This window comes from Rhagoletis pomonella, unplaced genomic scaffold (assembly GCF_013731165.1).
Source record: "Rhagoletis pomonella isolate Grant_MI unplaced genomic scaffold, Rhpom_1.0 Rhpom_scaffold_00002, whole genome shotgun sequence".
In the NCBI taxonomy this organism is placed as follows: Eukaryota; Metazoa; Arthropoda; class Insecta; order Diptera; family Tephritidae; genus Rhagoletis; species Rhagoletis pomonella.
Window position 1 is genome coordinate 58,329,531 of NW_023458556.1, and position 25,101 is coordinate 58,354,631.

The 25,101-nt window shown below is 35.6% G+C and overlaps 1 protein-coding gene across 1 annotated transcript in view; it reads right to left on the bottom strand.

The window, feature by feature from the left end:
• LOC118733870 overlaps positions 1-25,101 on the bottom strand; it is a 189,911-nt gene that overhangs the window by 14,825 nt on the left and 149,985 nt on the right. The window contains exon 4 of the mRNA XM_036463492.1: positions 996-1,208. Within this exon, the coding sequence (XP_036319385.1) occupies positions 996-1,208 (213 nt within the window). The remainder of the gene's footprint in view (positions 1-995; positions 1,209-25,101) is intronic.

A 25,101-nucleotide genomic window follows, 5' to 3' on the forward strand; every position in this document is an offset into this window, starting at 1 on the left:
AACATACATAGAAAAAAAAAATACTCCGACGAATAGACAACCTCCTCATTTTTTTTTAAGTCGGTTAAATATTGGCTTAGCTATAGTTTGATAGACCTAATCAACTACTTCCGGCGAGAGACCCCAGTGCTTGCCAATATGGGGCCACAATTTAAGGCTACTGTTGCCTTCCCGACTCTTTCTTCTACGTTGGGTTTCCGGGGAAACTTGTTGACAAGGTACTTCATCCTGAGGGTATATTGATGGTACATCGATCAATACACTGTATAATTTTTGTTGCAAAATTCCAAATAGTTTTTTTTGATCAACAAATGAAAATTTTTGCAGTGTTTTGGAAATTTTTATTTCTCTTTGAAAGTGAGTGTCCGAATGAAAAAAATGTTTTGTTGCAGATTTAAGAGACATTAAACTATACCATGAAATTATTTGCATTACAAAAACATTTTTTATATGCAGAAGAAAAGTATTATATAACTGTTATCAAAAAAAAAAAAACACGTTAAAAGTAAACCTTGGGTTATAACTCTTATTGGCGAAATAAAATAATATTTTTCTTCTAATAACGGTTATGAAACAACGTCCTTAAATTTCAGAATTCGGGCAATTCGGGTTTTCTATTTGTAAATTCCGGATAACAGTTATTTTTGGTCCTTTGTTTTAAACCATATTTATTGGTAATGGGTTTACGAAAACAGGCTACACATATTCATCACACAGTCTGGTAAGTTTGCAGAGAAGTAACAACTAACCGCAAACAACTGATTTTCGCAATATCAATGCAGGAACAGATATCAAGATTTTAAAAATAGTATATTTATGGTAACGAAATGACCGAGGGGCAGCTTATGCCCCTGAATTTTATCAGCTGGAAGATTTTTCACCATCTCGTAATTAAAATGACAAATAGTAGGACGGAGAACCTACATTACGCTACTCTGGCATTTACATAATATTAATTTTAGTTTTTTTTTCTTTTTTATTTTATTTAAACTTACCACAACACGATTTTCCAAAATCCAATCGCACCAATTGCACCATATATGGCTCCAATAGATTCACATACCACCAAGGCGAACGTTCAGCTTTGGTTAGTGAACAGGTTTCTGGTGTGAAAAATGCGGATGTTGAACCATCAATGGCCTTTTGGGGAGCACCTGAGCCCTCGGTGGAGATTTGCATTGGCGCTTTGCCGGCGGCGACATTGAGCACTAGAAGAAAGGAAAGTAAAAAATTAGTTATCGATTACAAAATGAATACAACCGGCAGGACAAACCAAATTTACATAAAATTAAATTTAAATTAATGAAGAATATATCGTCTGCTGAGTGGAATATCGACCTATCACGGCAGCCAGTTTTTGAAAGGAATTCTGAAATAGGGCGTTCTTCAGCCAAATTTTGAAGTAGGGCGTTCCTGAAAAGTTTTTATGAGATAGGGCGTTTTCGAACTGGCTGCCGAGATAGGTCGATCTTCCATTCAGCAGTCGATATGTAATACGCGTTATTTCATTTCTATGGGTAATTTTTTTATCTTAAAAAAATTCAAGAACTTTTTTAGAAAAATAGTTGTGGATTTTGAGGCCCAAGTTCAAAGCATCATGGGCTTCACTTTAACAAGCGACCCAAGCTTTTGTTAAAGCTACTCGTATCAGATACCGCCTTTTGTGGCAAACAATTGTGGATCTAAGGTAGCAGATGAATTCACCAACACTTTCTGATATTCCCACAAAGCTGCTTGACTTCATTAGTTGCGTTCCAGATGCTTCACGATTTGCAGGTTTTATAGGATTTGCAGGAACAACTGTTTTCTCCATTAATAAACCTTATGGAAGGTGGTCACCTGGAACGGTTTCCTGTAAAAACCTACAAATCGTGAAGCATTTGGAACGCAACTGTTATTTCCCAAGAATTTGATAACGAACAGGAATTCGGTTTCAGTTTTCTGACTAAATCATATTCTTGGAAATGTGACTAATTTAAACCTTTTTTATACCCGAGCGCACTTGTGCACAAGGGTATTATTATAACTTATAATATTATTATATTGAAAATGGGATGGTATTGAAATTGGGCAAAACCAGACAATAACCACGCCTACCTCTCATATAACGGTAATTGTCGGAAACACGAAAACTGAGATATTTCAGTAGCTACTGAAACTTATTCACTCAAAATTGATATTTACAATGACTTTTATACGCAAAATAAGGACATTATAAATTTTTTGAAAATGGGCGTAGTCACGCCCATCTATGATTACATGTGTATACCTTGGTAACCGCTCCACTAATTTCTCCCAAACTTTGTACAGTTATTAATATTGGTACTGTAGACCAAAGGGCTGAAAATTTTTAAAATCGGACAATAACCACGCCTACCTCACATATAACGGTAATTTAGAGAAATACGAAATCTTCCATAAATCAGTAAATAGTAAAGCTAATTTTTTCAAATTCGATGCTTGCAATAAATCTTTAGCAAGGAGTACATTTATAATAAAATTTTGGAAAATGGGCGTGGCACCGCCCACTTATGATCACACATACATACGTATCTCGGTAATCTCTCTACCAATTTGTACCAAACTCGGAATGGTTATTGTGCCTGCCACATTAAAGAAAAACGTTGAAAATTATTGAAATCGGACTAAAATTATCACCACTTTTCATATAACGGTAAATTTCAGAAATGCTTGAAACGCTAATTTACTCAAAGTAACGTTATTTGCAATTTTGGAAAATGGACGTGATACCGCCCGTATATGACTACATAAGTTTAGCACAATATGTCTAACTGAACGTTCTATCGAAGATGTTTAAATAGGGGTAAAACCACCCCTGCTTACCATGCAGCGGTAGTTTTCAAAAAAGTGAAAAAACCTATATTTAATACTTGCTCCGGGTATTTAATGTTTGGCTCCGCCCGGACTTAGACTTTCTTACTTGTTTCGATTTTACTTTGATTGACCACTTCTCGGATGCTTTTTCAGAACGAACGCCGTCATTTTAATATGCGCGTAATTGAATTAGATATTTACCAGTGCTGTATGCACTTTTGTGCTAATTAGAAGTGGTTTTAAAATCGACGAAAAGTTTGTGAGTGTCGATTTTTATCTAGGCTATATTTCACGACGTACTGTGCAAATATGGCCAATGGTATATTTTTTAGATCTGAAGACACACGGATAAGGTGCAAACATTTGGTTCGTGAGGGGCTTTAGTCTTTAGCATCAAATCGGCGGTAGGACCTTATATGCAATCTTTCGAAGAACCCCACACCAAGGAGAGTAGTTGGGAAAAAAGCAGAATCTTCTTACTTTTGGATTGGGCAAAGTACATGAGGGTAAAATCTACGAATCTATATTCATATGATTAAATTTCGCTAAAATGGTGATCAAAGCGACCGTTCAGCAGATACAAAATCAGGAGCGGGGGGTTTGTTGTTCCCAAGTTGCATCACTTGTCTTCTCACCTCTTCTTGGTCGATTGGAGGTCCGAAAAACATGCCGGTGTCCCATTTAACCCGTAGTCTTGCCAGATTTCCATCTTCGTCTCTGCAGGAACCAGATGTAAATAGTCTCGAAACCATTTGACTGCTTCCTCATTTTCTGATAAAATTTTCATGCCGCATACTGGCCTGCCACAAGCACAATGTAAGGTTCCTTCCCTTAACGGATCGACTATCAAGTTGTCATATAAGGCGAAAGACTAAATACTACACACAATACTGACTCTCCTTCCAACTACCGAACTTTTCTGGCAGCTTCCAAGCAAAGTTCTGCGAATCGGGAGGGTCTTCCAGGCATTATTAAGTCAGTAGGTATCTCCCTCAACTGGGTTCCTAGCCATAGGAACATATGCCGCAGGGATAGGGCTGACGAATTGGCTAGGACCGGAGAATCTCTTTAGGAATTCGAAGCAGACACATCAAAAGGGTAGTGCATTTACAACCTTCCATTCAGCAAAACTGCGAGTAATATATGGCCACATTACTACAAAACAAAAGTAAAGGAACTTTTGAAGAAGTCAAGAAAATAGATAGGATAACAGCCCCGATAACGGGACATTGGCTCATTGATCGACATCGACCCAAAATTGGCGTTAGGTACAATTCACGACACCTACATAACTTTTGCGAGTCCCCAGCTTTGGCACGCAAAACGCATGATATACCATGAAGATGCTTCGTCCAAGATCTTATGGATTTTTTTCAAATGCTCCATTACAAACATAATTGGTTTCTTTGGCGAAACTGACAAATTATGACACCAGGTATTCCAGAGAAAGCGTATTCAAATGGTGCTATGTATTAGTGCAAATTGCGTCCTGGGCCAATCTTTCTTCCTCTCTTTCCTTCCTCTTTTCCTCCCTCCTCCCTACAGGGTGGCTTTTTATGCGGCACTCTTCGTCACACCACCCGTTTCTGCATGGATGTTAGTAACCAACCACAACTTTCGCAGTGATACGTAGAGACTCGGAGATGGAAAAAGATGGAATTGCTTGCTTGAGCCAGATTTAGCGCCGGTCGTGAAAGTTCTTTGCTGCCCATTACGATTGCTGATTTTCGATGTGAAGCTTTCGTAGCTCAGGTCACAGAGGTTCCGCAACATATAAATTCTTAATTGAACCAAATGAATAGTTGCTTAGAATGGCTAAAATGTAGCGCCTTGACAACTGTATTCGATGATAGAAATGGCAATGGCTAGGCCACACTTTGCACAAAGAAGGCCTTGGAATGAAATCTCCTAATTGGTAGAGGCAGCCCCCCTCCCCCCAAGATTGCGCGATATGTGGAGAGAAAGAGTCGATCGAGAGGCAACGGAACTCCGGTTAAGCTGGAAGAAGCTCAAAGTGATTTCCATAAGCAAAACATGGCGTAGGGGCGCATGAGTATTATACGACCTACATATGCCCCATTCGTGGTTAAAGGAAACGAAAAAGAAGAATTGATCCTTGGTTATCTTACATCAAATAGTTAAAGAATTTCATGGCCACTACAGCATCACGCTTAGAATAACCGGTTTTCTAAAATTCCTTAGCTGTCTGCATAATACTGCAAGTAATGGCTAAGAATTGCATTATTTTAAGTTATTTCAAGCTGAGTACATATAAATATTCGCTTTTAATTATCAATCGCTACCTAGTAAGCCGCAGCGGCTGCTATAAATTCGATGGTAAAACCACACCAGTAATGCATTTTACCTTCAATGTTAAATGATCAACTACCACAGCAATTACTAAACATAAAAACCGCACTAGCAACTTGTAAGTCAATGGAAGCCACCCACAAAATGCAGAATTCTTATTAAAGGCACGCGGCAAAGTTCTTCAAAGTTTGCGGCGTCCGAAAATTGCATGGCGTTGAGTTGACGATGTCAAGGTTGTCTCCCCACACATGACGTGTGTATATTTATATGTACATATATAGGTAAATAAATACTTACATATATACATATAATTAAATGTGTAAATATAAAAAGACATTAATAATGGCTATGCTTCGTTTTATTTTTTTGTTTGCTAACAACGCTTTTTGTCACACAGTTATTCATAAATTCCATTGTTTCCTAATTCTCATAATGGTTAACAAGAATAATTTAAATATGTTTTCCCTCTATTGCTACCACAATTTTCATTGCCATTTGTAATTTAATTTTCATTGCTGTATTTTCATTATTTCTAAGCATAAAAAACCGCTTTGAACCATCAACCGCAATCACTCGTCGTGAGTAACACCCGCGACAGCATTTACGCTTTCGCTTTTCAAGCATCATTTTTGACCTATGTTTACTTGGGGTTAAGTAAATGCTTACATGCTTATATATGTATGTACATACACATATTTTAATAGTGCAATAACTCATATGCATTGTGTAAAATGCATGCAAAATTATGCGTATCTCCGAAAATGAAAGAAAAAAACATTGTTTCGGCAACTAATTGCCACTAAAGGTTTCACTAATTTCGAGTTTTATTCGCAGTCATGCAGTCAGCTGTCCTTGCCTGTAAGTGAAAACCATTAACTACTTTGTGCGTTTATAGAAATAGGCTTAATGCGCATTTTTCACACACGTGATTATTAAACATATTTTTATGAATTTACTTTTTGTTTTTTATATAGGTATGTATCTAACTATGCATTTGCCACTTGACGAATCTTAAATTGGTTGGTTGAACTAAGTAACTGTCAGTTAGATGACGACTTCTTAGCTCTCCATGTGAGAAAGGTGTCAGGGTCTGTAGCGCATTACTGATTCGCTTATTTACACTAATGGGCGCTTTTGGATAATTTTTCAATTTTCATTAAAGCTTAAGTGTGGTTTACTCTAAATTTTATAATTATGTAGTTTATTACAATTTATGCCCGTATTATCTTCATTTTGGTAATAGATAGATGCTAAATTTGTATTGATGGCAAAGAGCGTATCTTTCTCAAAACAGCCCAGATTTATACGCGGCCTTGGATGTCATTCTGAAAAAAAAACAGTAACAAATATCCATTTTATAAAGAAAAACATGTGACTTAAAAAAAAATGCGGCGTTTCAAAGAAAAAATCCCAAATTTACCTACAGATTCATTCTTATAATGCTCGATTTCCACTAGGCATTAAATGGCAAAAATGACAAATGACAAAGTTGGGCATTAAAAAATAATCGTGTCATTAGGTTAAAAAATTGTCATTAAGTTCATTTCCACATGGCATGTTTTCGTTTTTGTTTTGTTTTTGCTTAGAGGCCTATGATTTTTCATTCCAAGGCCTGATAATAAAAATACAATCGCCGTTCGGAGTCGGTGTAAAACTGTAGCCAAAGGCATACACAACTTATGGAAATATGGGTATTAATTAAAAGAAAAATTCAAAGGAAGATTAATTATAGCTTTTGTTCTCAATGCGCTAAAATATGGCAAGCATATCGAATTTTGCGCATATCTTAAGTTTTAATGGACGATTAATACAAGCTATTGACTAGAACTTAAACTAAAAGCCGGCACGTTATCCTACGGCAATAAAACTTCATATATATGTTACTTAGGCTAAAAACCACATATATTAAGGTAATTCATATCAAAATTTGCAAACATATTTTTCCATATATTCTTGGTACAGTCTGATGCAGTGGTTCCCAAAGAGGTCAAGGGGGACTTATAGGGGTCCACGGGAGACTCGACGGGGTCTACGTTAGCGTAAAAAAAAATTGTGGGCGTCCACGAGTTGTAAGTGGGGGTCCACGAAAATTTATCTGGTTTCGATAGTCAAGGACCAAAACGGCTGCTTGATATCCTTTTTATTTAACTTTAATTTTCTTGAGTGGTTTATAGCGCTCTTGACGTACTGCTGCACTTACCGTCACTTTGTGTCTTCATATGTGGGGAAGCCTTAAAGGCCACCTGCATACTAAACACAAACGGATGTTGGTATAACACAGAATGGGGCGAGGCGGAAAATGCGGGCGGAAAATATTTGAGCACATGCGTCTTTTCAATGCTACAGAATACGCCATCATTACCTTTGTTGAAGAGATTCTATAGATTCTGGTTTAATTACAGCACTGACTCTGGGTCAGGATCTGGGGTCTTTCCCGAAGTTAATGGGGATAAGCTTCATTTTTCTCGTGGGGAATATGCTTCAGTTTTCAAGGCTGAGGTATTTGAAATCCTCAAGGCCATGGAGAACGTCGTGGAAAATAGGTGACAGCTAAGCTACACTTAAGGTATTGGCCAGCTTTTTATCTAAGGACTTCCAAACTAGTTCGGCAATGCAAGTCGCGACTAAATTATGTTGATAAACATAACAAGCTGGCTTTAATGTGAGTCACTCGGGAGTACTTGGTAATGAGACATCTGACCATTGGGCTACAGTTGGCTTAGACCAGGCATTCCTCGATCCGCAACCAGTTACAGCACTCCCCATTTTGGCCGTCGAAGCCACCGTCAGAAACTGAGTGAATAGTTCGCTCAACATTGACTGGGAGGCATCGAGAGGACTCCTGTTGCCTTCAATCTCAGGAAGTCTATCTAGGTTTTTGCTCTCCTGAGCAGACGAGACTGCAGACAATTTGCGGTAATGCTGACTGATCACTTCACGTGGCACAAACACCTGACTGTGAGAGGCGTAAATACCAATTCCATTTGGCCATCCTGCCTTGAAGAGGATCAGACGGTGGAACACTTTTCGTGCTTCTTGCTTGCTTGGTTGTTTGTCATAGATTTTTATAGATCCGGCCTTTTCTCTAGTGTCAGTTTCTGAATATAAAGTTTGACGTAAAAAGCTTTGCGGTTTTGTTGTTTCAAGTTTTGTCTTTTAAAAATGTGAGTGATAAATATTTTTCGTATCACTTAAAAATCCTGAGAAATAAAAGTGAAAATCATGCCATCAACACTAACAAACTATTTTACAAATACGCCACATAGAAATTCATGAGTGAACCGAACTTGTCAGGAGCTTGAGGAGGAGGTGAGGAGTTTGTAAATAACGCTAGCGCTCGGAGTGCTCTTAAAAATATAACTCCTCAGAGCGAGAGAGTAAATTAATGGCTTTACGAGCTCTGTTTTTTTAAATTTGCTAGTGTTTACTCACATTGTTTTAATATATAGAAAACAAGAAAATATTTTATTTTTATTTTTGCCACTCCCAATTAAGTTTTGGAGCTCACACGCAATGCAAATTTACATCGTTAGATCTAATCGTCATATTTGTTCACGAGCTTTGGGAAGATGGATGTTAGAAATGTAGCAGCAAGGGGTCCAGCGAAACAAGTAAAGTTTTGAAAGGGGTCTACCAGACAAAAAATTTTGGGAACCTCTGGTCTAATTTACGCATATATGTTTGTTGAGATACTTTCCCTGCTCAGTGTAATAAATTTTAAGGTTCAATACTATTTATATGCTGCTGTGTATTAACGTTTTTCTAATGCTTAACTAAAATAAACTATTTTGTTTTATTATTGCTAAAAAATGTCCCACCATCAAATATTAATACTTTTTAAATGCTAAGAGCAAGCAAGTAAGAGCAAGTAAACTGTCGCAAAAGCATAAACATGGGAATCATAAACGTAAAAGTGAAATTTTCTTCAAATTTATTTTAACACCAGCTACATAATGAGTTTTATTTATATCTACTATCCACATGTGCATGTATGTATGTATGTATGTTTGTTCGTATGCTTGCATGTAGTAATACGCAGACAATCTGGCGTGCGCATCTTTCCGCCATGCCACCTGCAAGCAGCAAGCGCGCATCACTACACTATTTTTTAGAGTTTCATAAATTACTAACACTCACACATTTGAATGTGTCACAGCATAAGCAGCTGCAGCAACAGCGCGGCAATGAAAGTCAACAGCAGTGTTGCCACGACAACTTTTTTTTCAACCAAAATGTCCTATCAAGACCAACCAAAACCTACCAACAATTTTTGAAGTTTTTAAATTGTTTATCCAAATGTAGATAACATAACATTTAGTAAAACTAAAATTCAGCTAGTACAACAAAAACAAAATTAACTACGTATAACAATTAATTTTACTTTACAAAATTACAAAAATGTTTGTCTCTTTACACATACATATTATTATTATTATTATTACCTCCGGGATACTCGCGCTGTGACCTAAGAAGATCTATTGTGCTTAACCCTACAAGTAATTACTCCAACCACCAGTCACATAGAATATGCTCTGGGGTTTCCTCCACCAACTCACAAAAGGCTACGGACCATGCAGGCGCATCTGGGCTCCAGGCTTTGGTGAAAGCCAACCCTTTCGTTGCCTTCAAACCTTTCGTGTCCCGGATCCCACCACAGTATTACGCTATTTTGGGCATCCAAGTGGTTCAAGAGAGTTTTGCAGCTGTCCTGATGCCGTTTTAAAATAGTCTAAGGCGTTTAACATGCCTGACTATCCGACATTATATTTATTTTGGCCCCATTTGTCCTTTTACACAGACCTCGATTAAGAAGACTTCAGCCTGGAATATAGTTGGGTATGTGCAAATTGGCAGACTTTTTCTAAATCTTGGATCCGTCAGTATACCAAACCCGGGACCCTTCTTCAATCATAGTTGATATAACTTCACAGCAATCCTTTACAGGAATTCTGACTTTGTAGAGTTTGTAGAAGAATAACTCGTGATTATCAAGGAATGCTTTTAGAATCTCTAAATAACTCAAAAGATTTCCAATTTTCTTGCTGATCATATTGGGCAATCGTAGGGCGCTCCAGCAGGCCTATTTTACAAACAGAAAGGAGGAATGCCTGTATTGACATAAAGTGCATCCGTTGGTCAGGTGTCCATATCTCCTGTGATGGCCACGCGGACCAGTCGGTGCAGCTTGCTCAAGGTGGTACCCGCCTTTACTTGCTTAGATTTTGGCCATCAGGCTAGTGCCACATGTGTGGCAACGGGTCTAACTACCGTAATGAAAGACCAGTAGGTTAGTTTTAGTGATATTTCCCAAGTCTTACCATGAAGTCTCTGCCAGGTGGACAACGGTGGACTTCAGTGAGTTTATTGACAATCACTTTTCAGCATACCACTTTTCAGGACATATATGTATGTATTAACATACGTAGTTTCTAGCTGAGTTCAATTGAAACTAAAGTATAGACACATAAAGTATATACCTTGGATGTACATATTTTATATTGGCAATATTGTACTTACGAAATAGGTATGTTTATTTATATTTTTACGGTCACCGTTGGATATACATATTTTACAATTTTCGCAAATAACTATTATTGTCGCGGAACCTACTAAAATCGAATCTAGCCTACCAACCTACCAAATGGACAAAAAACCTATCAGTTTTGGTAGGAAAAGCCCATGTTTGGCAACACTGGTCAACAGCGTTAACTTAACGCCAAAGTTGTGCTTAATTACTGGCATTCGCATGTAAGCTGCAGCGCCACTGCTTCACTTATAATTGCTGTTGCTCACTCACAAAGCTCTGCTTCAGCGATTTTTCTGCAAAGACAGTTAGTCAACAGTGGTTGTTGACATATTTTGATGTTTTGCCTTTCTTTTGACAACATTTCTGCAACTTCTTTGCGTTACTTGAGATAGTTAAGTGTATAAAGTTCATACATATATCTACGAATATGAAGTATATTAAAAATGAAAATTTCCATTTATTTCCATCTTCCTTTTATTAGCCGTTCGTCAGTTCGTGCTCGCTTATCTCTCAGTCAACTTCAGCTTCAGCGCATTTTGTGCAAATTTACTACAAGATTTGTTACGGATTTGATATTCACTTCCGTAACTAATTGCAGTGAGTTTGAAACTCATTTCATTGGTTTAGCCTCCTCCTCCTCCTCCACTACTTCTTATACATATTCACTTTCTTCGCGACTAATCCAACATAAATTTGACATAAGCCGTCTGTTAGTAGTATTCGCGCAAATAAGCGGCCAAAATGGATTTGTGTTGGTGGATTTCACGGTGCGTTTAAGTGTGGATTATAGCTTAATTGAATAAAACTTCAGAAAAAATTAATTTTAACAAAGAGAAAATATGCAAATTTGCATATTGAAATTTGAGATTTGCGGAATGGAGGTTAATGTGTGCTTTAAAGAATTTAAGTATTTTCTGATACATAGCAGTAGCAAAAAGCTGCCTGAATATTTTTGTGATGAATATTGAGTTTGATAAATCAGTAACTTTTTGACAAAAGGCAGAGAAGGAGCTGCCGCGAAAATCATTTCGGGGCACAGTAGTCTATATGTTCATGGACGAAATCAAAGCCATCATAGAGCCAATAAATTGCTTTGGGCGATAGACCCCACCTCAATGTTAGGCTCCCACGACAGCTTTGTGTGCAGGATCAAGCCTAGGTACTTGACCCTGTCTAAGAGCAGGATACTTGCCCGCGAAGCGGCATACCTTTCTACAGTTTCTTCAATAGAAACAAGGACTTAAAATCGATGCAGACAATGATTACTTTATTTACAGGTGTTCTGATCGTGCAGCAAAAGTGGATTAAATAATTGCCGAATGGAAGCTTGCAGTGATTATCAAACATCCGCAAAAGCATGCAGCATGACCTTTAGGGTAAAGTCACTAGGACACAAATCTCAGCATCTTGCTGTGTAGAAATTTCTTAACTAGAACCGAAATGAAAATCCATTTAAAATCTTTACTAATTCGATATGTTATTTTCTTCAACAAAACTTGTATTCGAGGTATGAAAATATATACTAAATTGCCCCTTAAATGTGTCCTTCTAATCTACATACAATTTTGCGTTGGCTGTCTTCTCACAAATAAATTTGTTAAATTTTTAAAACAATATAAAAAAAAGGTGAGTATAATATTATGCGAAGATGTATTTACTTGAATAAAAGTTATGACAACTCGGTATTTAGTGATATAGTTTTATGTATATACATACACAAAAATTTCACTTTCATTTCAAGACAATTATGAAAGTGAGCGAAGCTGCTACATGTGCAAATATGTACAAACGCCCTATGTAAATCTTAATTTATCGTCGCTAAATAATAAAATATTAAACTTTCTTTCCTTAACTGGTCAGACAGCATTTGTGGTTATACGACTATATTTGTGTACTACATACAAACATACATAAGTATGTTTGTAGCATGTAAAATTCAAGCACACACACAAAAGACTTAAGCGACGAACTCGCTATTAAATTGACCTTTCAAGTGAACGTTTTTAATTAACTAAACTGCATGTTACAAATTTGAATTTAAAAAAATTCGTTTTTCACAAAAGACTGCAGGGCATCAAAAACTACAGTCAATGACAGGGTAAAGAAGGGGGAGGGGGTGGCCGGTTTTAAATGGATTCCCTATATATGTATATAAACAGATGTCTCTTTGTACTCTATAGATGTCGAGAGCATATATCTGATTATGGAAACACGCATAGGTTATATTTTGAAGAGTGTTGCCACCTGATTGATAATTCGAATGAAATTAAATTATACAGAAGTTTAATGGGATACTAAAATATGGGTGTCCCGCTGTCCGTATCGACAGGCAGAAAGTGCATAGCTATATTCTAAAAAGTGTTGCCAACAATTTGAAAATTCGACACAACTTATATGAATTATTAAATTACGGGCGCCAAAGGGTTCGTATCACTAAGCAGAAGGTTTGTAGTTCAATTTTGAAGAGGGTTGTCATCTGTTTAGTCGAATGTAATTAAATTATACACAAGTTATATGAAATATTAAAATATTAAACCCAAAGAGATCGTACCGCTAAGGAGAATATCTACAGCTATATTTTTAAAAGGGTTGCCACCTGTTTACAAAGTCGAGTGTACTTAAATTATACACACATTATATGAAATATACAAATATGGGCGCTCAAGAGTTCGTATGGCTGAAGGGAAAGTTTATAGTGATATTTTAAAATGGGTTGCCACTAGTTTGAAAAGTCGAATTTAATTAAATCAAAGGCAAGTTATAAATGTATACAAAATATTAAAATATGTATGTCAAACGAAAGAGTGTAAACAAATCCTTAGCTTCAACAGTTGTGAGATGTTCGAAAGGAGTTGCCATCTGTTTAAAAAGTTTAATTCTAATAATAATATAAGTTAACTGAAGCATTACAATATGAGTGTCAATTGTTATGGTTTTAAAAATGCAATGTTGCCACCTTTTAAAAAAGTCAAATTGAATTTGAATTAAAGGCATTTGGGCATTTAGTAATTGAAATGTATACGTGTGTATTAAAATGTGAGTGTCACACGAAAGAGGTCTAGAATGGTTGTTTGAAAATATTTTCAAGTGATATTCGTAAGCATTAACAGAAAAAAAACTCTTCAGTTTCAAAACCTTGAATACGTGTATTTTTCTTTAGCGAAGCAACGCACGTCGGGGAAAAAATAAAATTCTCAATTAAAAATTAAGTGTTTTGATTTTGAATGTAGGGAAGAAACACACCCGATATACTTATAGAAGTTGCTTGATAACTAATTTTTCTAATTTTAAGAAAGGGCAATTTTTGTAATTTAAAATGTCCTCAAAACAACTATAAACCGGTAGGTTGCATGCTACCTACAATTAAAGCACCCGCTCGGCAAAACAATTCCGGAAGATAAAAAGCAGATGATAACGTTATCTTTTGAGAAAGATATATATGAATACGCATCTCGTAAAATATCGATATAATTTGACTACAAAATGTATTCCAGGCCCAGACAGGGTCTTGAAAGGAAACTGGGTCGACAATCGGAGTCCTTAAAACAAAAAAAAAATCTCTAAATCTATCTAATGACTCATGGCTGTCAGTTCGGATAAACTCAGATGTAACATAGCTAAATTTGCCATAATAACAACAAAGGAGGATCATTATACTACGTACAACTTAATTTTGTAGCTTTAGTTTGCATATTAAATATACTGGCTCCGCATACGTTCATATGTCTAACCAATGTGCTCTTTACATTTACAACATTAGTCAATATTGGCCTCAAGAGTTAATGTTCGTTATAATAGTAAAATTATAGCAGTGCATCCAACTAGCCAGCAAATCTGCAGCGAAAAAAAAATCGGCTTTCATTAAGGCTATTTTCTAAGAATAGAATTCCTCGCATTTTCCAACATCTATAAGCGCGACAACAATGCAGCCGAGAAGAGCAAAGCAACAAAAGTTGCAGCGCTATGTAGTATGCAATACCTGTTGCCTCCGCTGCTGCTGCTGCTGCCACTGACCAACCAACAAGTTGTGGATCAACGTTAAACTGTTAGATAAGAATGCAATTAACGGTACTTAAACCGACAGTATTGAATAATAATCAAGTTGACTTGGTATCGGAACAAATATGGTGGCCACTACTAAGCAAACAATATACCGACAACATAAACGGGTCGCTCGAATTCGATAACAGTAAGCGTAGAAACAACTAAACAACAGCAGTGTAAAAAAAAAGAAAAAAAAATTATATTGTCTGCATTCAAGCAATTGCTGCTGAAAGCAGCTCAAGGTGCAGCTACTATTGTTTGTCTCATAGCTATTAAAATGTAGCAGAAGAAGAGGATAGTAAATGAATATACAAAAGCAAATGCATGCCATAAAATCAACGCAGTGCCAAGGAGTGTAGCGAAATTGTGTGCAAGCTGCCAGAAAGGTGAGCGAGCTAAAATACATAAGCGGCTGAGAAGAGCAGTAATTGAAAATAAACACTGGCTAAAATAGGGAAATTAAAAAAAAAAAAACATTTTTTGTTTCCAGTTTAAATATTGTAGCAGAAAATGTGTCTCAGCAACATATGTTTTGTTGCTCAACATGTTTCGCTGCAGTTACCATACATTCGCTTGAGCCGCAGTAGCAGCAAAGTAGCTACTGACAATGAATCCATTGAAATACGCACATTTTACTCGAATTTTCCAACGATTTATTTTTCAATATACTTGTTGTTTTTGCTCTTGCAATTGTTTCTCTCACTACGTAGCAGCGGTAGCGCGATTCAGCTGTGACGGCAAACCACTTTTGCTGCAGCAATTACCAGATAATGGAAAAGAAAAAACAAAACACTTGGTGCGCTAGCTAAGTAACATCTTTCACGGATTGCACAGCTTAATTGCGCTGGTACAGTGGGACTTTACAAAAGTAGGCTAGTCATACTAATGATAATTTAGAAAAAAGGAGTTGTTAGTAAAAATTCATATTCAACCAAAAATGTTTACATACACAGATGGTCTTAAAGGGTAAGACCTGAAAAGCCACTAAAGTTTCAGATTTTTGAGATTGAAAACTTCCCCTAAATATATAAATTAAGTTTAGTATATATATACATATTATTTATTTCATTCGAGGACTTATATTCAATACCCTCTATCAGCAATTTTCACAAAAACTACTTAGTGATTTTAGAACTCATCTGGGACTTACCTGTCATCAATGATGTTAATTCTTACTTTGCAATTTAATAGTAAATTCTTCTATTTGACAGTTAAGCCTTAGGTGGATTTTTATAACAGAATCTCATTTTTGTGAAAAATGCAGATAGACGGTATTGAATATAAGCCCTCGATATGTAAAAGTACCAAAAAGTATTCAACTATTAGGAAGGTGATGCCAGGAAATGCGACCCAGCGGGGTTCTCGCTTATATAAACTGAGAGCAGTTATATAAACTGAGATAACTTAAAAAATTTGCCCAAGCAAGAGCGTAGAAATAATAGTTTAGGCTGCATGAAGTTAAAAAACAAGTTGATGAGCTAAATAAATAATATTTTTACTGACGACTCTAGATATCCGGCGACAAAGTACTAGTCCAAAGGTGCAGGTAAACGATGAGAATAATTCTAATGAGAATGAGAATCATAGAGCAAAGTTTGCGACCACTCATCTTGGAAAATTTTTTTTAATTTTTTCTACTTTAAAATCCAAGTTTATTTTTATAAATTTTTTTTTTTTGTTCTACTTAATCCACATTTCTTGCCTGTCTTTTCCATCTTCTTCTTCCCAGTTTTTTAATTCAGTTCCAATTTCTCGCCATTCTTCACACTCATTCTAGTTCAATCGCATATTATAGTATTTGACTAACTTAGTAGTTCTTATTTTTTGACTTTTCCTTTATACACCAACTTCTCATCATATTCTGCACAGCCAGCTATGACTTAACCTATTTTCTGCTTTGCTTCTATATTCTTCTTTCGCAACTATTTCCTTTGGCTTTGTGTAACTCTTTATTTTCGCACACTAGCACCAGTTAGTTTTAATTGCCCACTTGTTTCTTGTCCACCTATTTTTTTACTGTTGCATATTTTTTTTTGCTTCTTGTGGCTTCGACAGTCTCGGTGTAATTGTTGCTGCTGTTGCCCATGTCTCAGCCGTAATCGATTTTCGTTGTTATCCAATGAATTACTTAAAAAAAAACAGTTATGGTCGGTTGTCGTTCGTCTGCTATCTGTCAGTTGGTGGTAGTTGTTATTGTTTAGAAACATTGTTGCAAACTGGTCTGCAACACATTGCATTGTGTGTTAAATTTAATTGAATTCCTCTGTAACCTGCTTGCGTTGAGCATTTGCGCATGCTCGCCAGTTAAATATGTCTGTCCACAATGGATGGGCTGCTAAAGATTTTTCTTTGTTGTTCAAAAACTGAACGTAAGCAAGAAAACTGAATTTTAACATGAACGCGAGACGATAAATTCTGTGTGGTCATCAAGGTCTCTGAGCCACCCGAGACAGCTGGTTTAGTCTGGATAGCAAGTTGATTATACTAACGGGTGATTTTTTTGAGGTTAGGATTTTCATGCATTAGTATTTGACAGATCACGTGGGATTTCAGACATGGTGTCAAAGAGAAAGATGCTCAGTATGCTTTGACATTTCATCATGAATAGACTTACTAACGAGCAACGCTTGCAAATCATTGAATTTTATTACCAAAATCAGTGTTCGGTTCGAAATGTGTTTCGCAAACCCAATTGCTGCGAACGGCGACGAATCGACATTTCACGGTCTTCAGCAACACTCTCAGAAACAGACGCAATATTCTCTTCTGTACGCACTGTACGCATTCGTCCAATGTCCAATAAATGTCCAATAAAGTAAACTGAGTGCGAAACTTGGTCACAATCGCATTAATTGTTTGCTCACTTGGTCGATTATGTAGACCATAAATCGGACGCGCGAAACACATTTCGAACCGAACACTGATTTTGGTAATAAAATTCAATGATTTGCAAGCGTTGCTCGTTAGTAAGTCTATTCATGATGAAATGTCAAAGCATACTGAGCATCTTTCTCTTTGACACCATGTCTGAAATCCCACGTGATCTGTCAAATACTAATGCATGAAAATCCTAACCTCAAAAAAATCACCCGTTACTTCACCGACAAATCGGCAAATATGACGTACTAGGTTTTGCCCGAAGTTCCGCTCAAATGAGGTTTGGTTTATATTTACGATTTCAACTGTTACCAAAAAAAAAATTGAAATTATATTCCCGAAAGTAATGCAATTTATTAAAAAAATTTGTTTAATATTTCGAATTTCAAATAAATTTGCAACTAAATTATACAAAAACATAGTAAATTTCGTACATATTTACAAGATTTGACCATTTATTAACCGACACCACAAAAAGGAGAAGGTTATCAATTCATAGGAAGTTTTTTTTATGTATGTTAAGGCATAACTTTGGATCACGTTACCCGATTTTTATAATTATGTTTTTTTTTAAGGAAAGGTGTTAATTTGGTTTAAATCCGATAATGTAAAAATTTTATAAGAGAATTGAAGTTGGTTTTATTTTTTGCTTAAAAATTACTTGTCTGAATATTTTTTTAATTATTTGTTTACAAAAATATAGTATATTTTTTAACAAAAACCATGTAAATCCAAGTTTCAATCTTCGTGCAACATTTAAATAAAATCAACAAGCTTTCGCAAAAGTTTGGGGGCAGTCAGTTTTGTAGTCCATTCCATTTTAATATAATAAATTTTTGGAATACTTTTTGGTGAAGGCGTTGCTCATTTTTTCCATATAAAAAAAATTGTCGCACATACTATACTTTGAGTGGAAGTAAATGACTGACATCGTCAACAAAAAAAAAATCCTAAAATCAACTGTAAGCCGGAGCTAATTTAAACTTCCACTTTATTATAATAAAATTGAATGTGCAAGAAAAGTACATACTCATTATTACATTAGTACATACTGGTTTATTGACTTTTTTTAATATTGCACAAAGATTGAACTTGGATTTATATGGTTTTAAAAAATATTTTCTTGCCTCATAGCTCTTTCGATTAACTTCCATATTGTAATACTATATTTAATTTAAGGAAAAATTGAATTTGGGTTTTAAATACATTTCAAACATTTCCAAAATAATAAAGTGGATTACATATTTTTTAAATATGGAGCGATCCTATTAAATATGTTTTCGTTCTAAAAAATAGTTTAATCTCGGTTGTTCGGCATATTTAATTTTGTACAATTTCTTAAACTTATAGTTTAAGTAAAAATTTTTTTCTTAACTAAGTGGCAACCCACTTCAAAGAAATGTCCAAGAGAAAGAGCAACAAACACTTACACAATCACTCACAAACCTTCGCTTTTAAAGGTAATATTTTCGAAATAGATAGAGCTTTATTAAAATGTTTCGCGTTTGATACCCATTTTTGGATATTTTATTGAACTTGTTAATTAAAATGATTAAGTTATTTATTCTTAACAGATGGCAACCTACTTCAACGTCTTTTATTTGATACCCATATACAAATTTCGTTTATCCTTTTTATTTAACTGATTTAAACTTTTTGAATATGTAGGTGGAAACCCTTTGAAAATAGTATCGAAATAAATCGTTTTGGAACTCCTTCTTGTGTCACCCACACAGTTGCAATATTTCATTTAACTTATTAATTGACTGACTCTATTTCTTGAAAAAGCTGGTAACTCTCTTTAAAAAAATTCATATGTTAACCTAGTGTATAAGCCTTCAGTGCGCCGAATTCCATTGTGATCCATTAAGTCGTTTGAGCGTGAAAGAACAACAAACATACTCACTCAAAAGCTTAATTACGGGTATGTAAAAAAATTGTATTTGTTTTAATATCTTTTCGGTATGAAGATAAAAATCCATGAACTAAATTTTTTAATTTTGAGAACTCATTATAAGCAATGTCTATTGCATTGCCTGTTGAACCCGGTTAATTTTCGAAAAATAAAACATCAACAAGTAAGAAAGTCTAAGTTCGGGCGGAGCCGAACATTAAATACCCGGCGCAATTATTAAAAATATGTTTTCCACCTTTCCGAAAGCTACCGCTACACGATAAGCCGGGGTGTATTTATTTTAAGTAAATTAGCGTCCTTAAATTTCGAAGTATTGCAGTTTCAAGCATTTCTGAAATATACCGTTATATGAAAAGCGGTCGTTATTTTAGTCCGATTTCAATAATTTTCAACTTTTTGCTTTTATGTGGCAAGCACAATAACCGTACCGAGTTTGGTTCAAATTGCTAGAACGGTTAGCGAGATACATATATGTGATCGTAAGTGGGCGGCGCCACGCCCATTTTCCAAAATTGTATCATAAGCGTATTTCTTGGTAAAAAATTGTTACAACCATCAATTTTGAATAAATTAGCTTTAATATTTACTGATTTATCGATGATTTAGTATTTTTCTAAATTACCGTTATATGGGATGTGGGCGTGGTTATTGTCCGATTTTAAAAATTTTCGGCCATTTGGTATGCTGTAGCAGGACTAACAACTGTGCCAAGTTTGGAAGAAATTGGTGCATCGGTTGCCAAGATATACACATGTAACCATAAGTAGGCGTGGCTACGCCCATTTGCCAAAATTTTTTAATATTCTTATTTTTCGTCTAAAACTCATTGTAAATATCAATTTTGAGTGAATTATCTTCAGTAGTTACTAAAATATCGCACTTTTCGTATTTCTGAAAATTACCGTTATATGGGAGGTAGGCGTGGTTATTGTCCAATTTCGCCCATTTTCAATACCATCCGTCCTATGCCCAAAAGAAGTCCATGTACCAAGTTTCGTTAAGATATCTCAATTTTTACTCGAGTTATCGTGTGCACAGACGGACGGACGGACGGACGGACGGACGGACGGACGGACGGACAGACAGTCACCGCTTAATCGATTTCTCTTTTCATTCTGATCATTTATGTATACATTTGTCTATATCTATATCGATTCGTTTTGCCTGTTACAAACAACCGTTATGTGAACAAAGTTATAATACCCTTGTGCACAAGTGCGCTCGGGTATAAAAAGATTTTGTTTTTTTTTGGGGTTTGGGTCCCGCCACGTTAAAACCCCACCCAATGAAAACATCCCAAAGATTACGCATCGTTTAATTTGCAAATTGTCTATAATTTCTTTTCTGCTCGAAAAACAAAAAAAAAGCACGCACCCCAAGCAAATTTTCATTCAAAATTTTTCGGGGTTTTATGCCCAAACAACAAAAAAAAAACAGTTATACATCAAATGAAAATATAATCAAAACTAGAAGGGCCAGCTACTGTAGAAATTCGACAGGTTTTCTGTTTATTTACATTCAGTGGCGGATTTAAATATTTGCCGCCCCTAGGCAATTCATAACTTGCCGCCCTTTTTTCACGAAAAAAAAATATATATATATATATCAAATAATGCACGCTCGTTTTTCGGCAGTGTTGTCAAGTGTGGTAACCTTTTAGATGATTCTCGTTCTCGGGGCAGCGTGTCGGCTGTTTCTTTGCGTCACGCGCAGGCGCGCCGTCAGGTTTCTAAGCCGCGTGAATGAAAGTTAAATGGAAATTTCAACGACTGCTATACTAAGGAAAAATTCGCAGCGTAATTCTAATTTTGAATTGTATTGAATGAGATGAATCATTAATAATATTTTACAGACACAAACACAATTTCAAGTGCAGCTGAATCCAAATAAATTTTTTTCTTTTAATTTAGCTGTCTTAAATTTTGCCGCCCCTTAATTCTGCCGCCCTAGGCTTCAGCCTATGTTGCCTGTACGATAAATCCGCCACTGTTTACATTACAGTTTAATGGCTCACAGTTTCTCAATAAGCCATTTTTTCTAAAATCATTTTCATAGTGAGAGAAATGACTTAGGTCTGGACCACACTCCAGAGGTAAAACTTATCTCGATTCTTTCCTGGCTCATTTCATATTGCAGAAATTTGTCTTAGTACTCATCTTCGCATTCGCCCTTGTCTTTGTATTCGTATTCAACCCTGTCTTTACTTTCTTAAACTATTCGCATTCGTCTTCGTATTCATATTTGTAATCGTATTTGCGTTTGGCTTGGTTTTCGTCTTCGTATTCGTCTTTGTTTTCTTATTCATATTCCTCTTACTCGTCGCATTCGTCTTCGTATTCGTTTTTGCATTCGTATTTGTCTTCGTGTTCGTCTTGGTTTTCGTAATCGTATTGGTCATCACATTTTTTTCCATATTCGTTTTCTTCTCGTATTCGTACTCGTGGTCATATCCCTCTCCACGATTTTCTTCGTATTCGTCATCGTCTTTGGTTGGCCTTCGTTTTGGTATTTTTCTTCCCCCTCATAATGCTCTTACTCGTCGTATTGGTCTTGGTATTCGTTTTAGTTTTCGTATTCGTGATCGAATCTGTATTCGTTCTCGCATTCGTTATCGTGGGCGTTTAGTATCATTTCTGCCCAGCTTTAACAGTATCGGCTGTCTCCCAGCTAAGCGCAAAAGCTATTTCTGGAAGGAGTTTGCGCATAATTTTGACATATCTGAAAAAGCTCTCAACTTTATTTCGCTGAGAAATGAATATTTCAATGTACCAAAGATGCGATGCAGTCTGCAATTAATACGCTAAAAGCCCCTTATTCTAATTGTCATTTTAATTTAAATTTTAAATAAGTATTTTTTATAATTCTTGACTAATAAATTCTAAATGTACATTTTAAATGGGAAAATTATATTTTTATGTTATACCATATTATTTGGCTAAGTTTACTTTTTATGTCATGCCATGACATTTGACATACAAATTCTAAATTTACTTTTTAATTGAATTTTTTGCTTTTTAACAAAAATTTCAAGTTTACCTCACACGAAGAATTATCGCCTTTCCATAAAAGAAGCTCACTTAAAAACTATGTATGTATATTATACTGCATCACCAAAAAATTTACGGTTTTTCCGCCCGGATTACAAAACTTATTATATTTGAAGACGTCCACCAAAATATTTCGGTGCGTTGGACCGGTTTTAAAAGACCTCGAAAAACGGATTTTTTTATGAATAAAAATAAAATCCTCAGATGACCAACCAGATTAAGCTTAAAAAATCTGCATAAAAATATTTAAAAATCTTTTTAACGGAATCGTAATAATAAGATTTTTGATACTTTTTTTTTTATCTTTTTTCAGAGAAGAGATTTACGAAAAACTTGAATAACTGGGCCAAAACTCTTCTGACTTAGACTTATGGGGTTGCAGTAGAAAGGTATTTTCCCACTCTTTTTTATTTCTGTGCCAAAAAAAATCGTTCATTTCCCAATTTTTTTTTTTCAAAAAAATCCTTATGAAACCATTTTTATTCATTAAAAACTCAATGTTTGGAGATAAACTTTATTTTTTTTAAGAAATATTTTGGTGGACGTCTTAAAATATAATAGGTTTTATAATTCCAATGGAAATACAGTGCCGATTTTTTTATACGGGGAGTGATGCAGTCTAATGTATATACTTATGTATGTCATTCTCTATAAAAAATATAAATTACAAGCCTTTATAAATACATCTATGCATGCATACTCACATGCGGCCTAAGTGTAATTGCAATTTTTCCCACAGCGATATGTCCGCACTTTACTTTCCCAGTCACAAAAAAATAAGTAGATAAACAAAAAAAATATGTTTGTATGCAAAAAGCGCAATCTCAACGGTTAATAACATATTTATGAGTAAAACATTCACTGTCCCATATCTGCGCTAGAATGTATATACATATGTAAATAATTGCAAGCTCATATGCTGTGTGCTGTGTGCTATGCGCTGAAGCAACAACAATAATGAAAGTGCTCGAAAAAGTGCTTACATTCCCACAAAGTTTAGTCGGTTGCAGGGGAGTTATGTTTATGGTGACATCAACGCCTGCACGACGGATCATAAGCCGACAAAAACAAATATAAACATTAGCTTGCCATATAACAACTACTAGTACATACATACAAACACATATAAAATGTATGTGGTATACATACGGTGACCAGATTTCTGTGGCAAAAAATCGGGACACTTCTAAAGCATCGAGTCCGAACATACAATTTTGCTTTTAGAATAAAAAGTATAATCAAGGGAAAGTTGGAAGAACTTACATTTGATTTTTGGCAATTTTTTGTTCGCGCATTTTCTTTCATACACAGTAAGAGTTCAACAAATTTTTTGTATGGAGAAAATGAGCAACTCCTTCCACAAAATTTACCAAATATCAATTATGTTTTTCACATTCACGATTTTTTTGAGGGCATAAGTATGTATTAATTTTTATAATTTCATTAATTGTATATACATATTATTAATAAGGATGCTGGCTATGTTTATGGCACACTAATATTTATTCTATATCCTTTGTGATAACGAAAGTGCTGCCTCCCTTGTACGAAACATTTCTTTTTTGGGGCCAGAATATAGGGAGAGTCTTAATAAATGAATAAAGGAGACACTGAAAATTGGGACTTAATCGGTACAAATATGAAAATACGTCCCGACTTAAAAAAAAATTCCCAGCGGGACAATTTTCTCAAAATCGGTACTGTCCCACCAAAATCGTTACGAACGGTCACCGTTGGTATACACACAACACCATTTGCATACCATATCAACCTTGACCTTTTCCAGCAAAGAAATACATACATACGTATAGCGATGAATTAACATCTGCATAGCAAGCGGCAAGTACTTTCTAGCTAACTGCGGCATTCCCGTAATTTTTCATGCTTTTGGTTTTATATTTTTTATGTACTCGCCGTTGCTGCCGATGTTGGAAATGTGTGCCATTTTCTACCTGACGGGAATATGCATATATGTATGTAAATATGTACATTCATACCACTGACCTACTCCGACTTCAAACTTGCCTTTGGGGCGACACACAACACCGTTTCTTGATGCTATCCATTTTCATGCTATTTAAGTAGAATGATTACATGCAGGCGTAGTAGGCGCATACCTATGTGTATATACATATATGTGCATATGTATGTATGAATGTAAGTACCTAAGTATTTGCATGCATGCTTGTGTGAGCTGTAGTTGTTTTTGCTTATAGCAAAGTGTCAGCTCTGTTGTTTACCTATTTGCATTCGGTGTCTTCATGTACTTGACAATGTTACTGTGACAGATGCTGTGATGGCTAATCTGCTGCATGCAACATAATTATCATCACCATCAACGGTGTAAGCAACAACGGTTTTTTGTCTTTGAAGGTAGGTAAATGGAAATTACGGTTGCCTTAAACCAGAGCTTCCCAACCTTTTTTCTTGCGAACTACTTTAAAATTTTAACTGGTTTCGGTGGACCCCCTTCCGCGGACCGGTAACCATATCTTTGACGATTTGGAGCGTCCATACAGACGCTGAGGTAATAAAAGTATATTTCG